The 13207-nt window shown below is 45.9% G+C and overlaps 1 protein-coding gene across 2 annotated transcripts in view; it reads right to left on the reverse strand.

Moving 5' to 3' along the window:
- PREX1 (phosphatidylinositol-3,4,5-trisphosphate dependent Rac exchange factor 1) overlaps nt 1-13207 on the reverse strand; it is a 369932-nt gene that overhangs the window by 79302 nt on the left and 277423 nt on the right. For both annotated transcript variants that reach the window (XM_068263360.1, XM_068263361.1), the window contains 2 exons: nt 10726-10798; nt 985-1127 (listed from right to left, as the gene is read on the reverse strand). In XM_068263360.1, coding sequence (XP_068119461.1) covers nt 985-1127; nt 10726-10798 — 216 coding nt within the window. The remainder of the gene's footprint in view (nt 1-984; nt 1128-10725; nt 10799-13207) is intronic.

The following is a 13207-nucleotide window of genomic DNA, read 5'->3' on the forward strand; positions in this document are numbered from 1 at the left end:
CCCTCCACCGGAATATTAGCGCCAATTCATTGTCGCTAATCAGATCGGGGCTGCGCAGCTCCTCTTCCTTGTACCTGGCCACGCACTAGCCGACTGAGCCCGCCCACACATGCGCAGTAAGCCGGAGCCACGTGCTGCTGCCCATGAGCCGGCGGGCTCGCTAGGCTACAGCAGCAGCCATTCCTCTCTGCGGGGTAAGAATTTGTTTTGAACCTGAGCTTCGGCTCTGGTTCACTTTAAGCTCCATACACACCAGCGTCAGTATGGTAACCACCGACTCATCTCAACCGCTTGGCCAGCAATCAGTCCTGGCGGACGACTTTAGCCAAGCGATGGCTGAGAGTATTGTTCTCTCTACTTCCCACATCCGACACGTGATGTCACTCCCAAACCGCTCCTCCCACAACACGTTGTTGGCTTGCAAGCAAGCAACAAGCCTACACAGCTTTGGCCCTACAAAGTCACCTGAGGGATTGGGTGTGTTTATGCTTGGTTTGTAAGATATCGACAGCAGATGAAGTGTAAAGGCCTGTACACACCTGTGACTGATGTCGCCCATCGGGAATCGAGACCCGATCCTTCAGGCGACATCACTGGGCGAACACTATAAAGACACAAAGTCAGCGGTATATCTGATGACACGGTCTGTTGCTATGCGGGAGGAGCGACAGAAGGCCGACTGAGCAGGACTTGCATGAGGTCACGCGACTGGAAGAGCAAGCGGCGGCACAAAGGTATTGCCCATCGCTCCGCCAAGTTTATCCACCTGGCGAATTGCTTGCAGAGCCGCAGTCTCGGACTAATGTACACACGCGGGATTATCAGCTGGTTGTTATCAGTGTTTGTTAAAGGCCACCTCAGCTGACTTCAATCAAGCTGGTGTACGGGGCTTAAGAAAGTAGGTGAGACATGTAGCATGGCAGCTGCTGCGCTCCATAGACATACACATGGCACATGTGCGGCCACCATGAACGCTCGTCTCACCAGCAGGGTCTTGGCCAGGATGTTTTCAATCAGTTTGAAGTCATTCCGCAGCTGTTTGCTCTTGGAGCTTGTCCCCTCCATCTCCTCGTCAGCATGGAACCGGAAAAACTGCGACTCGTCTTTGAACTCGCTCTTCTCCAGCACTGAGAAGACAGAAAACACATGAGGGCCAGACTTAACTTGCATATTATTTAATTAAACTTTTTTGAGTGCAGTTATTAGAACATTGGGGGTGTAGATGAACTATGAATAAGAAGATGCTTTGTAAAATAAAAAAAAGAGGACAGATATCTGCAGACCCGTTTCACTGTTTCTAATTTCCTCTTCAGCAATCTCCAGCTATCTGCTCACTCCAATAACACACACACGTTTGATTCTCCAATTTGTTTGAGAAAAACAACTGACTATGGAGAAATGAAATGTAATTTTTCCCCAAAAAACATCGATAATAGTTTTTATCTGTTGATCTACTTGCTTTGGTGGAAAGTTTCAACTGATTTCTCGAAAAAGTTGAATAGTGAGTGTATATGTTAGATGGGCTTGATTTTTTTCAAATGATACAATTAATCAAGAAAACTGATTACACTTAAAGGGACTCCGAGCAGTGCAGAAACTATGGAAAGATGCACATCATTTTAAAGCTCTCTTTCTCCTCTTTCCAACGATATATAAACCGCCACCCTAAGCCTTTTAGTTTTCGCTATTTTCGCGATTGAAATTGCTGCGGCCGCGATTTCGATCGCAAAAATAGAGAAAACTAAAAGGCGTAGGACAACGATTTAGGTGTCGTCAGAAAGAGGAGAAAGAGAGCTTTAAAATGATATCCATCAAGCCATAGTTATATTGTATTACACAGGGCGACTTTTTGTCAAAGTCAGCAGCTGCATTCAGCAAAATGGAGCTGCTGACACTGGGGAAAGTGTCGTCCTGTGTAATACAATATAACTATGGCTTGATGGATATCATTTTAAAGCTCTCTTTCTCCTCTTTCTGACGACACCTAAATCGTTGCCCTACGCCTTTTAGTTTTCTCTATTTTCGCGATCGAAATCGCGGCCGCGGCAATTTCAATCGCGAAAATAGCGAAAACTAAAAGACGTAGGGTGGTGGTTTATATATCATTGGAAAGAGGAGAAAGAGCTCTTTAAAATGATATGCATCTTTCCATAGTTTCTGCACTGCTCGGAGTCCCTTTAAATGGACCTGAACTCCTGCCTGCACAGGAGAGAAGAAAAACAAAGAGAAATCCACCCTGTGTCTTTACAGAGAACACCATGTCTATTTCAATTCTGCCGAATTCTGAGCCAATATGCAAATAAAGGATTATGGAGAACCTGAGGCGGTTCATGGGTGGGCAGATGGGACACAGAGGCATGTTCTGTGCCTCATGACAAGACTCTGTGGCCCCCCACCGCCGCACTATGGCCTCATGAAATTAGCGACATTTGTCGATATCTCGGAGGTAAACATGGGGGAGAGGGATTCCCTGCTCAAAACACCCACTAGGGGCGTTCCTGCAGGCTTTCCAGATCTGCCGGTGGGCAGTGCTCTCTCCCTGGCCACGCCCCCTGCACGCTGTGAATGAGAGACACAATCGCTCCTTCCAGCATCATGACCCAGAGGTCACGAGAGAGATAGTAGGCCAGTGCAGAACCACAGGAGTGGCGATTTTGGCAGCTATCTGATCCGCCCAGCCCCTGGATCAGGTAGCCTAGTTTTTTATTTTATGAGCCCACCTCGGGCTCTCTTTACCACTTTCTGTGCTCCCTACAAACACATTGCAGCCACTCTGTGCAAGTTCTGTAAGTTATAATGAAGAAATGTTTTTCTTTGCAGGTTATTGCAGTTGCTTAAACTGTATAGTAGAGGAAGTTCTGAGTTCAGGTCCGCTTTAAATAAAAACTGTATAGTGTATGGCCAGCTAAAGATTCAACTAAACTTTGCATCAATTCAAAATGATTAACATCTCAAAAGCAGTCTCTGGCCCACCTGTTACATCTGGTATTTTACCACCACCATGTAGTATGAAGATTTACCTACACAATCTGTTCAAAATCTGTTGACCCTCAAACTACAAGGAAGTGGAAAAATAGGCCAATCAAAACTTAAGATGTGTAACAGGATTTAAGGTGGCCATACACTTGTAGATTTGCAGCAGATTTGACCATCAGATAGATTTCTGGCAGACGCTTGTCAAGTCGAATCTGACAGGAATATATCTGATGTGTGCCACACACTAGGAACAGATTTCCAATTGATTTCAGGATTAAATCTATTGGAAATCGATCTAAATGCATTATTGGACCATTAGATCCAATGCAACTCTATGGGCCATCGATCTGCTGCCAGCAGCAGACTGACCTAGATTTTCCATCCTGTCAGATGGATCAAATCGATCGAAATCTGTAATGCTATAGAATCGATCGGTCAATCGATGGCTGAAATCGGCCAGTGTACGGGCCCCTTAAGGGTGTTGCTGGTTGGGTTGGGGAGGTGAGAGCAAGCTCCATCTGCTTCACCTCCCTGGCGGTATTGACAGTTAAACACATTAATACTCTCCTGCACTGTATACTAGACCCTTGCTTGACACATTTTGGCAAGTTACAGGAAAAACAAGGTGATGAAAATTAATTAGATCACTTTTTGTGCAGAAATCCTGGGAAAAATGAACGCCAGGGAGGTTAATAGGGAGTATACAGTACACCTGATCAGATACGACAAGCAGAGAAAATACGGCTGTAGAGATTTCTGCAGATCTGCTCGCTCAGAAGCATTAGGAATATCAGAGACCACAAGATAAAACTCCTCAACTGCAGCTTTTCAGAAATTAATTGCAAGTTGTAATAAAAACAATTACATCTCATAACAGGCTATTTAATTTCAGCCCAGCCACGCTGAAAGCAGTGCTGGCATTTATGTGACTGGAGATGCAGTCAGCGGTGTCCGTTTACAAATGTTCCCGTTAATTACAGATCTGTCCTTGTGTCAGGAGAGGATGGGGCTCCTTGTCTCTGCCGCAGGAAATGATGACAGTTCCAGCAGTCACTCTGGGTATGTTGTACAATGTGTAGACAGCACACACAGGGCAGCGCTATGCACCAGCTACAAGTGTCTAATACACACAGGGCAGCGCTATGCACAAGCTAGAAGTGTCTAACACACACAGCACACACAGGACAGCGCTATGCACCAGCTACAAGTGTCTAACCCACACAGCATACACAGGACAGCGCTATGCACCAGCTACAAGTGTCTAACACACACAGGGCAGCGCTATGCACCAGCTACAAGTGTCTAACCCACACAGCACACACAGGGCAGCGCTATGCACCAGCTACAAGTGTCTAACCCACACAGCACACACAGGGCAGCGCTATGCACCAGCTACAAGTGTCTAACCCACACAGCACACACAGGGCAGCGCTATGCACCAGCTACAAGTGTCTAACACACACAGGGCAGCGCTATGCACCAGCTACAAGTGTCTAACCCACACAGCACACACAGGGCAGCGCTATGCACTAGCTACAAGTGTCTAACACACACCACACACAAGGCAGCGCTATGCTCCAGCTACAAGCGTCTAACACACACAGCACACACAGGGCAGCGCTATGCACTAGCTACAAGTGTCTAACACACACACACCACACACAAGGCAGCGCTATGCTCCAGCTACAAGCGTCTAACACACACAGCACACACAGGGCAGCGCTATGCACCAGCTACAAGAATCTAACCCACACAGCACACATAGAACAGCGCTATGCACCAGCTACAAGTGTCTAACACACACAGCACACACAGGGCAGCGGAATGCACCAGCTACAAGTGTCTAACCCACACAGCACACACAGGGCAGCGCTATGCACCAGCTACAAGTGTCTAACACACACAGGACAGCGCTATGCACCAGCTACAAGTGTCTACCCCCCCCCCCCCCCCCTTCTCTGACGGATAATTACAGGCCGTTGCACTCGTCTGAGGTCCCTGGCGCAGCTCAAGGCAGCCTGACCGCACAACAAAGACGCTGCTATAAAAAGAGCCAGCTGATGACACGAAGCAACAGAAAAAAACAAAAAACATCAAAATATCAGCTTTGACCTGACGGACGGAAAATAGCCTTCAAATTATAACTGCACTGAATAATATGTATACTTAAAGTAAATCTTAAGAGAAAAATAAACGTATGAGATAATGAACTGTATGTTTAGTACGACTAACAAATAGAACACCAGTAGCATAGAAAAAAAAAGTCTTAGGTTGTTTTCCAGTACAAGAGGAAATTAAAAAAAAAACTTGAGTTGTTAATTATGCAAAAGAGCTTCTCTGAGCTATTTGACCAACTTGGTGGAACTCAGTCCTGTATTCTGAACAGCTTAAACAGTCAGGAAACCGTTAAAGACAGCTTCAGATAAGGTTTTACTGCAGGAAAGTTCAAAAGGTCATTAGCTCTGCTTTACAGCTTAAAATACAGAGTGTGGTTTCTAAACCGCAAATACGACAGAAGGGAGAGAGAAGTTATTGCACACTTCCAGGAATGCCAAGAATCAAGGGAATAGCAGGTCCAGCGCTTTCGAACATGCGGTATTGTTACAATTTAATTCCCAATATAGACAAGTAGAAAGAATTTATAAGAGACACTGGGGCTTGCTAAGGAATGACCCCATTCTGGGTAAAGTACTTCCAGAACAACCAAAATTTATTTACAGGCGAGCGGAGAACCTACAGCAGAGACTGGTCAAAACATATGTAGAGGGTCCAAGTATAAAAAATAAGACGGATGCATGGGGTAATGTCGGTTTTTACCCTTGCCGACAATGCACCACATGTGAGGAAGCACAGGGAGTTAAGTTGAAAGAAATCATGTCAAACCAGACTGGGAAAAACTACAAAATTAATGAGTTTATCCACTGCTGCAGCACGCATGTGGTTTACCTATTGTGGTGCCCATGCGGGCTGCAGTATGTGGGACGGACTAAAAGATCCCTTAAAAAACGTGTAGGTGAGCACATTGCGAATATAAAGAGGGGCTTTGGGGGACATAGTGTATCAAAGCACTTCCTAGAAAAACATGGACGTAACCCAGCCCTACTAAAATTCTGTGGAATACAAAAACTCACAACCAAATGGCGAGGATGCCATAAAATTAGAGAAATCTCACGAATGGAAACAAAATGGATTTATGAACTACACACAATGGTGCCAGGTGGATTGAATGTTGAGCTAGACATCAATTGTTTTATAGCAGATGATTAGGAAATGTGGTGGGGTTACTGATCGCACCATGGGACACCCATTAGCTGTCTGCAATGTGTGTTGGGATGGTGACATATGGGTGAACCAGTGGGACGTTATTGATGTGCATTGTCGGCTGATATGTGCTTATTAGCACCAAATATGTTATGTACTGATGGACTGGTGGTAGCTGGCACCTATCTGGGGGGATGGGATGGGTAATTATAACCCACACATGGTAATGGAGGAGGGGCTCAGCATGATTCATGAGTTATGAGTACAATAAGTAGAAATATAAGAATAAGGGGAAATGTAAATTGCTCACCCCCCCATTTCTATTCTTCCTTCTCTCCCCCCCTCCCTAAAAGAGGCCCCACAAAAGCTTTAAGCAGAATCCTAATAAATAAAAAACTGAGTCCTTCTATTTTTATGTTAAGTTTAGATTAATGGCACTGCGGAGAGTGCCCCTTTAGAGGAATAGTGAGGGGCTAACCATAGAGGAATCCCTCCTCACAGAGGAACTCCTCCTCACACGATTCATATATAAGTTTAAGTAGAACCCTGATAACAAAACACTGAGTCCTTTACTCTATTTCAATGTTAAGTTTAGATCACAGTCATTGCGGAGAGTGCCCCCTTGTGGGAACAGTGAGGGGTTAACTACAAAGGAGCTCCTCCCTACAGAGGAAATCCTCTCCATACGATTGTATTGGTAAGGCTAGAGCAGAAAGGATCTCCCAGCCACCGTAGATCAGGTTGGGAGGTATAGGAGAGGAATGCTGGGTAATGTAGTTTAGGCCGGGGACGCAATGTATCTGGCGTTCTAGCACGGACATGGAACATTTCCGTGCAGATGATACAGAGCATGACGGCAGAAGCGTGACCTAGTTTACCCTATCACAACCCTGGCTGAATAAGGAAAAGGAAGGAGCAGGGCAGATGGGAAATGTAGTTCGGGCGGGAACATCCAATGTGGGGATGATAAGCTAGGGATGCACAGCCAATAACAAGCCCTTATCCCCAGGAGGGGCTGTGCTTTAGAAATGCCAGCCAATTGTGGCGCCTGAGAATATGACGAGTGAACTATGTCGAGCCCCATTGATTTGTGTATCATGTGATGCGGGGGGAATGTATATAGCGTCCTCTCGCTCTGATTGGCCCTAGCCCCTGATGAGTCATAGGACGAAACTAGTTGGGCGTGGCCTAGAGGAGCGAGGGACGCTGAGAGAGCTCTACAGGATCTTATATGCGCAATTGTTTCTACTAATTTGTAAGTGCACTACGTTTTAAACCTTTTAATAAAAGAAGATTTTACACTATGTTTGGCCTTGTTTGAGCCCTAGGAGAGTTGCCAATAAGGGAATACGCCTGGTGTCATCTATGAAGTGATAATTGCTGGTCTGTGCTGGGTCAGCCAGACTTTGTGGTGAGAGGCTTTGTTGATCATTTGGTGGTGGAGCACTGGGTGCTGTTGGTTAAACCGGGAGCACTGGGTGCTGTTGGTTAAACCGGGAGCACGGGTGAAATAGAATCCATTTGCAGCATACAGTGTTACACTATTGGAGTGTCTCTTCTGTCTTTCATGATTTGAGCAAAAAGCAGAGGAAGGAAGATACGCTGGAACACTGAGTAAACACTGGCTGGGCCAGAAGCGCTTTTGGCTGATCCTGAGAGGGGCAGCTGTCATTTCTGGTGAGCGTAAACTTTAACCATATGATTCAGGAAGTCTGAAGCATTTTTTCCTTAAGAGGGCTGGAAGAAGGACTTTGTGGACTCTGTCACAAATTTCCCCATACCATCAGAAAAAATCATTATTGTCCCTGTATTGTTGTTGTTTTTTACTATGTACTATGATCAGTTGTGGACTATATACCTATAGCTTGCTGTAAGAGCGCCCTGTTTTATCTTAAATAATGATGCAATGTTATAAATAAAGCAAAATAAATGAAAATAAAAATATGAGACTTTTCTTTGCTACTAATGTTCTATTAATTATCGGTACTACACATACAATTCAATGGCCTCAATTCACTAAGATCATGCTAGAGATAATAAGGCAAGAGAAAATTTACCTCCACACGTGAGAGAGTTATCTTACCTCTTCATTCCTTAAGTTACCTCCTCTGTAGTTAATTTACCTCCTCTGTAGTTAATTTACCTCCTCTGTAGTTAATTTACCTCCTCTGTAGTTAATTTACCTCCTCTGTAGTTATTTTCACATGCAGTTAATTAACAGCCTGTCTTTAACTCTGGAGTTATTTTAAGGATTGGAGAGTTAATTTAAAGACAGAAGAGTTAACTTTAGGTTTGCCTGAGGTAAAATGTTTCCTGAGTACTACATGCCTTATCACCATGGTAACAACTCTAGAAGAGTTATTAAAGACAGGAGATAAGTTTAGTGAATTGAGGCCGTTATCTCATAAGTTTATTTTTGCTGTACTGTAACTTTAAAGTTGTCTGTAGGATAGAGACTCAACACAGAGGAGAAAACAAGAAAGCAATAAGTCCACTTTAACAGTCAGATCGCAAACTCTGCAAACCGATTCTGGGTCTGAGGACGAGGATCAGCGTGACAGCCACGAACGTACATGTTTTAAAAGAGAAAAAAAGATGGCAGCTCCCATATTTCTTCATAACACGTTTTCTTTTAGGGCCAAGTCCATTCAAACCCACCATTTCAGATTTCAATTAACAGACCAAATAAATCCCCTGGTGGGACCTTCGCACTGAGTTTCTAGGTCTGCATTGCTGCAGCAACCATTACAAAAGCCTCTCCCTACACCCAAAACTCCAAAGGCAGGTGTGGGAACGCAAGGAACCCTGCCCCACTCCCAACACCCGCTCTGCCCCACTCCCAACACATGATCCGCCGAACTTCCAACACCTGCTCTGCCCCACCTCCAAAACACGCTCTGCCACACCCCAACACAAGATCTGCCCCATCCCCAACACAAAACCTGCCCAACATCCAACACCTGCTCTACCCCACCCCCAAAACATGCTCTGCCCCACCCCAACACAAGATCTGCCCCACCCCCAACACAAAACCTGCCCAACATCCAACACCTGCTCTACCCCACCCCCAAACACGCTCTGCCCCACCCCAACACAAGATCTGCCCCACCCCCAACACAAAACCTGCCCAACATCCAACACCTGCTCTACCCCACCCCCAAACACGCTCTGCCCCACCCCAACACAAGATCTGCCCCACCCCCAACACAAAACCTGCCCAACATCCAACACCTGCTCTACCCCACCCCACCCCCAAAACATGCTCTGCCCCACCCCAACACAAGACTGACCCAACCCAAACACACATTTAAAAACAATAGGTCTATTTTGACTTTCTCTGTGATAAAGAATTTTCAGTAACAGAAATGCTGTTTGTAGAAATCTTACACATTTTTTTTAAGCATATACAAGCAGTATAAGCAGGGATGGTCAATGAGATTAAAATAATTCTGAGCTGATGCACATTTTACACAGCCTGGAAATGGACCAATCAGTTGCATCAACTCAGAATTATTTATACCTTACTGGCCATCCCTAATTATAAACTAGGTAAACCAGTATCCAGAATGATATATGACTTGGGGTAACTTGTATTCAGCACATCCTGTGGATCTCCCACAAGATTTTACAATGAACAATCAGAACATTCCATTGACAATAATCAGAGACAAACGGAAAAAGTTCGGTGCCAGCTGTAATATTTGAGACTCACTGACTACCTGGAACCTGCTACCCGTATCGCCCTGCGTCAAGTCATATTTAAGACCAACAGGGCTGCATCATGATGCTACAGGGGGTGTCCACGTCTAAAAACGCCCAATAAAAACACATATCTCATCCTGAAATGGCAGCGCATCCTAAGACCAGGCCACATCTGAATGACTACAACAGAGGCTGGGGGCCCATATGCAATTAACTTCTTCTCTTGTGTTTTCTCCTGGGTGATAGTTTTAAACTTGTCAATAAAAGGCCTTTTAAGCCACCAGAAAGCAAGAAAATGCTCAAAATAATTTTGATAGAACTTTTTCATTTACCTTTTTAGTACTTTTTGAGTTGAAAAGTGCTGGAAAGTTATTTTAGATGATGAAAAATGATCTCCTTGGAGAAAACTCTGGTGTAAAGGTGAATTGCCCTGGATGTGTAAACCATTTTATGGCCAGCTGCTCCCAGGTTAACACTATGCTCAGTTGTTAATTAGGTTAGGGTCCCTTCCAAAAGGATGGCCTCATTGTGGCGGAAGGGTCCAGTATGAAATACTTTGCATGCAAACCGTTTTGGAAGCTAACATCCTCCATAAATGTTAATTTGGTGCATCTGTTTTGATTGCAAGATGTGTCCCCTGCCTATAAATAGGCTCTGCACAACTATGCTGGTAGTCATTCAGATGCTGCCTGCTTTGGCAAGCTCTGCCACCTCTCCCAACATGTTTCATCCTATTAAAATTAGATAGCATGAATCGGATACTGGTTGGTTGTTACAGGTCCATACCATGGTGCATGAATCCATTGTTACACAGCCCAACGCCAAGAGCGACGGCCTCCTCTCGCGTCTGACAGTCTCCCTAGAAGACAGACAAGAGACGTTATATATCATCTTATCACAATGCTTGGCCTAGCCCTTCGCAAATTACCCAGAATCCTTCACCAAATCATTCTAACAATTATCCCAAATCTCCCTCCCGCTACCGTTCATTCAAACTTTGTATAAATAGCTCCTTAGTCCTGGCAGGACAAAAACAGGAAGTCTTATTAAAGCGTCACAGACGGATTATGGCAGCAAACTGGGGAGCGGATTCTTTTATGGCTAATTAGGGGCATTGTTGGGAGCAACTTGCTGCAGGCAGCCAAATTTGCTCGCTAAACGTCAGGGAGCTTTATTGATTTTTCCCAGCCCGTCAGAGGGACTCAGAAACGGAAATCATTACGGCTTTATTTTTCTCAAATTGTTTCCATGACTGAAAGAGACGGCATGGCTTGGATTCCTCCGAAAGACACAGGCGGAAAAGTTGAGAAAACTTTTTCCGATTCCAACAGATTGTCAGTGACTTCCAGATATGGGTCACAGAGATGTCAACCACCAGGGGAGTGATGTCACTGAAGCTCGCGCGTCTCCAAACTTCAGAATGTTGGCAAACTCAGAGGATGGAATCAGAGCCATTGTTTATCTGCAAATGTCACTTAAATGTGGAATGGACATTATTTCGGGACTGCAGAGAAACACAAACACTGCCAAACAGATTTAAGTACTCCGCCTAGAATCTGGAGAACATCTTATGACATCACAAGAAGAACTGAAGGGCAACTTCGCCAAAAACAAAAATAACTGTTATTTCTTAAAAGGCACACATGGCCCTACATATCTTTAGAGCAGGGGTCTCAAACTCAATTTACCTGGAGGCCGTAGGAGGCAAAATCAGGATGAGGCTGGGCCACATAAGGGATTTTACGTGTCCCCGCCGCAAAACAACCCCCAAATCGCCCGGGGGGCAATTCACCGGCATTTCCTGGAAGGGGCAGAGCTTTCAGCTTCAGCTCTGCCCCTCCTGACGTCAATCGCAACGGATCGCCGCCTTTGCCCGCCCCTCTCACTCTTCCTTCACAGAGAGGGGTGGGAAGAGGTGGTGATCCGTGCGGCGATTGACGTGAGAAGGGGCAGAGCTACAGCTGGAAGCTCTGCCCCTCAGCGCAGTCGTGGATGTTTGCCCGGGGGATTTGGGGGCTCTGCAGCCCTCGTTTAGCGGCGGGGATGCGGCGGATTACTTGGGAGCACTGAAGCGAACTGTAAGGTAAAATAGGCAAAAATAGTTCGCTTCCGTGTCTCTTTTGCTTTTGCCGGCGGGGGCCACAAAATATTGTATCGAGGGCCGCAAATGGCCCGCGGGCCGCGAGTTTGAGACCCCTGCTTTAGAGGCTGCAGCAGAGAGATTTCTCTACTCCTCCTGCCCCCTCAGTGGTGAGATTTCCCTACAGTGGGCTGCTCCTCCTGTCCCCTCAATGGTGAGATTTCCCTACAGTGGGCTGCTCCTCCTGTCCCCTCAGTAGTGCGATTTCCCTACAGTGGGCTGCCTCTCCTGACCCCTCAGTGGTGAGATTTCCCTACAGTGGGCTGCTTCTCCTGCCCCCTCAGTGATGAGATTTCCCTACAGTGGGCTGCTCCTCCTGTCCCCTGAATGGTGAGATTTCCCTACAGTGGGCTGCTCAGTGGTCAGATTTCCCTACAGTGGGCTGCTCCTCCTGTCCCCTCAATGGTGAGATTTCCCTACAGTGGGCTGCTCCTCCTGTCCCCTCAGTAGTGAAATTTCCCTACAGTGGGCTGCTCCTCCTGTCCCCTCAGTAGTGAGATTTCCCTACAGTGGGCTGCCTCGCCTTACCCCTCAGTGGTGAGATTTCCCTACAGTGGGCTGCCTCGCCTTACCCCTCAGTGGTGAGATTTCCCTACAGTGGGGTGCTCCTCCTGTCCCCTCAATGGTGAGATTTCCCTACAGTGGGCTGCTCCTCCTTTCCCCTCAATGGTGAGATTTCCCTACAGTGGGTTGCTCCTCCTATCCCCTCAGTGGTGAGAATTCCCTACAGTGGGTTCCTCCTCCTGACATTTAACTTGAAAATTAGATGCTATTTTCGTGCAACAAATTAGATTTTTCCGCCTTTTGTAATGATTTACATTGACAAGAGAATCGCACGTCTGTTGTAGAAAAAACACACTGGACATCCCAGACAATTTCTTTTCTGCACATTAACAGCATCTGAAAAATCTCATAAATCAAATGCAATCCTAGCAGTTGTGCGACACATGTGAATTAGCAAAAACATATATCGCACACAAATTCTTAAAGGGGCCTAAATCCTCCACATAACGACCTCAGAAAATATTTCCAGCTTGATCTCACGCTAAACCACATGTGTCAAACTCTGGCCCGCGGGCCAAATTTGGCCCACAGCGCCATAAAACTTGGCCCTCCAGTGGTGTTCTA

This window comes from Hyperolius riggenbachi, chromosome 12 (genome assembly GCF_040937935.1).
Source record: "Hyperolius riggenbachi isolate aHypRig1 chromosome 12, aHypRig1.pri, whole genome shotgun sequence".
NCBI lineage: Eukaryota > Metazoa > Chordata > Amphibia > Anura > Hyperoliidae > Hyperolius > Hyperolius riggenbachi.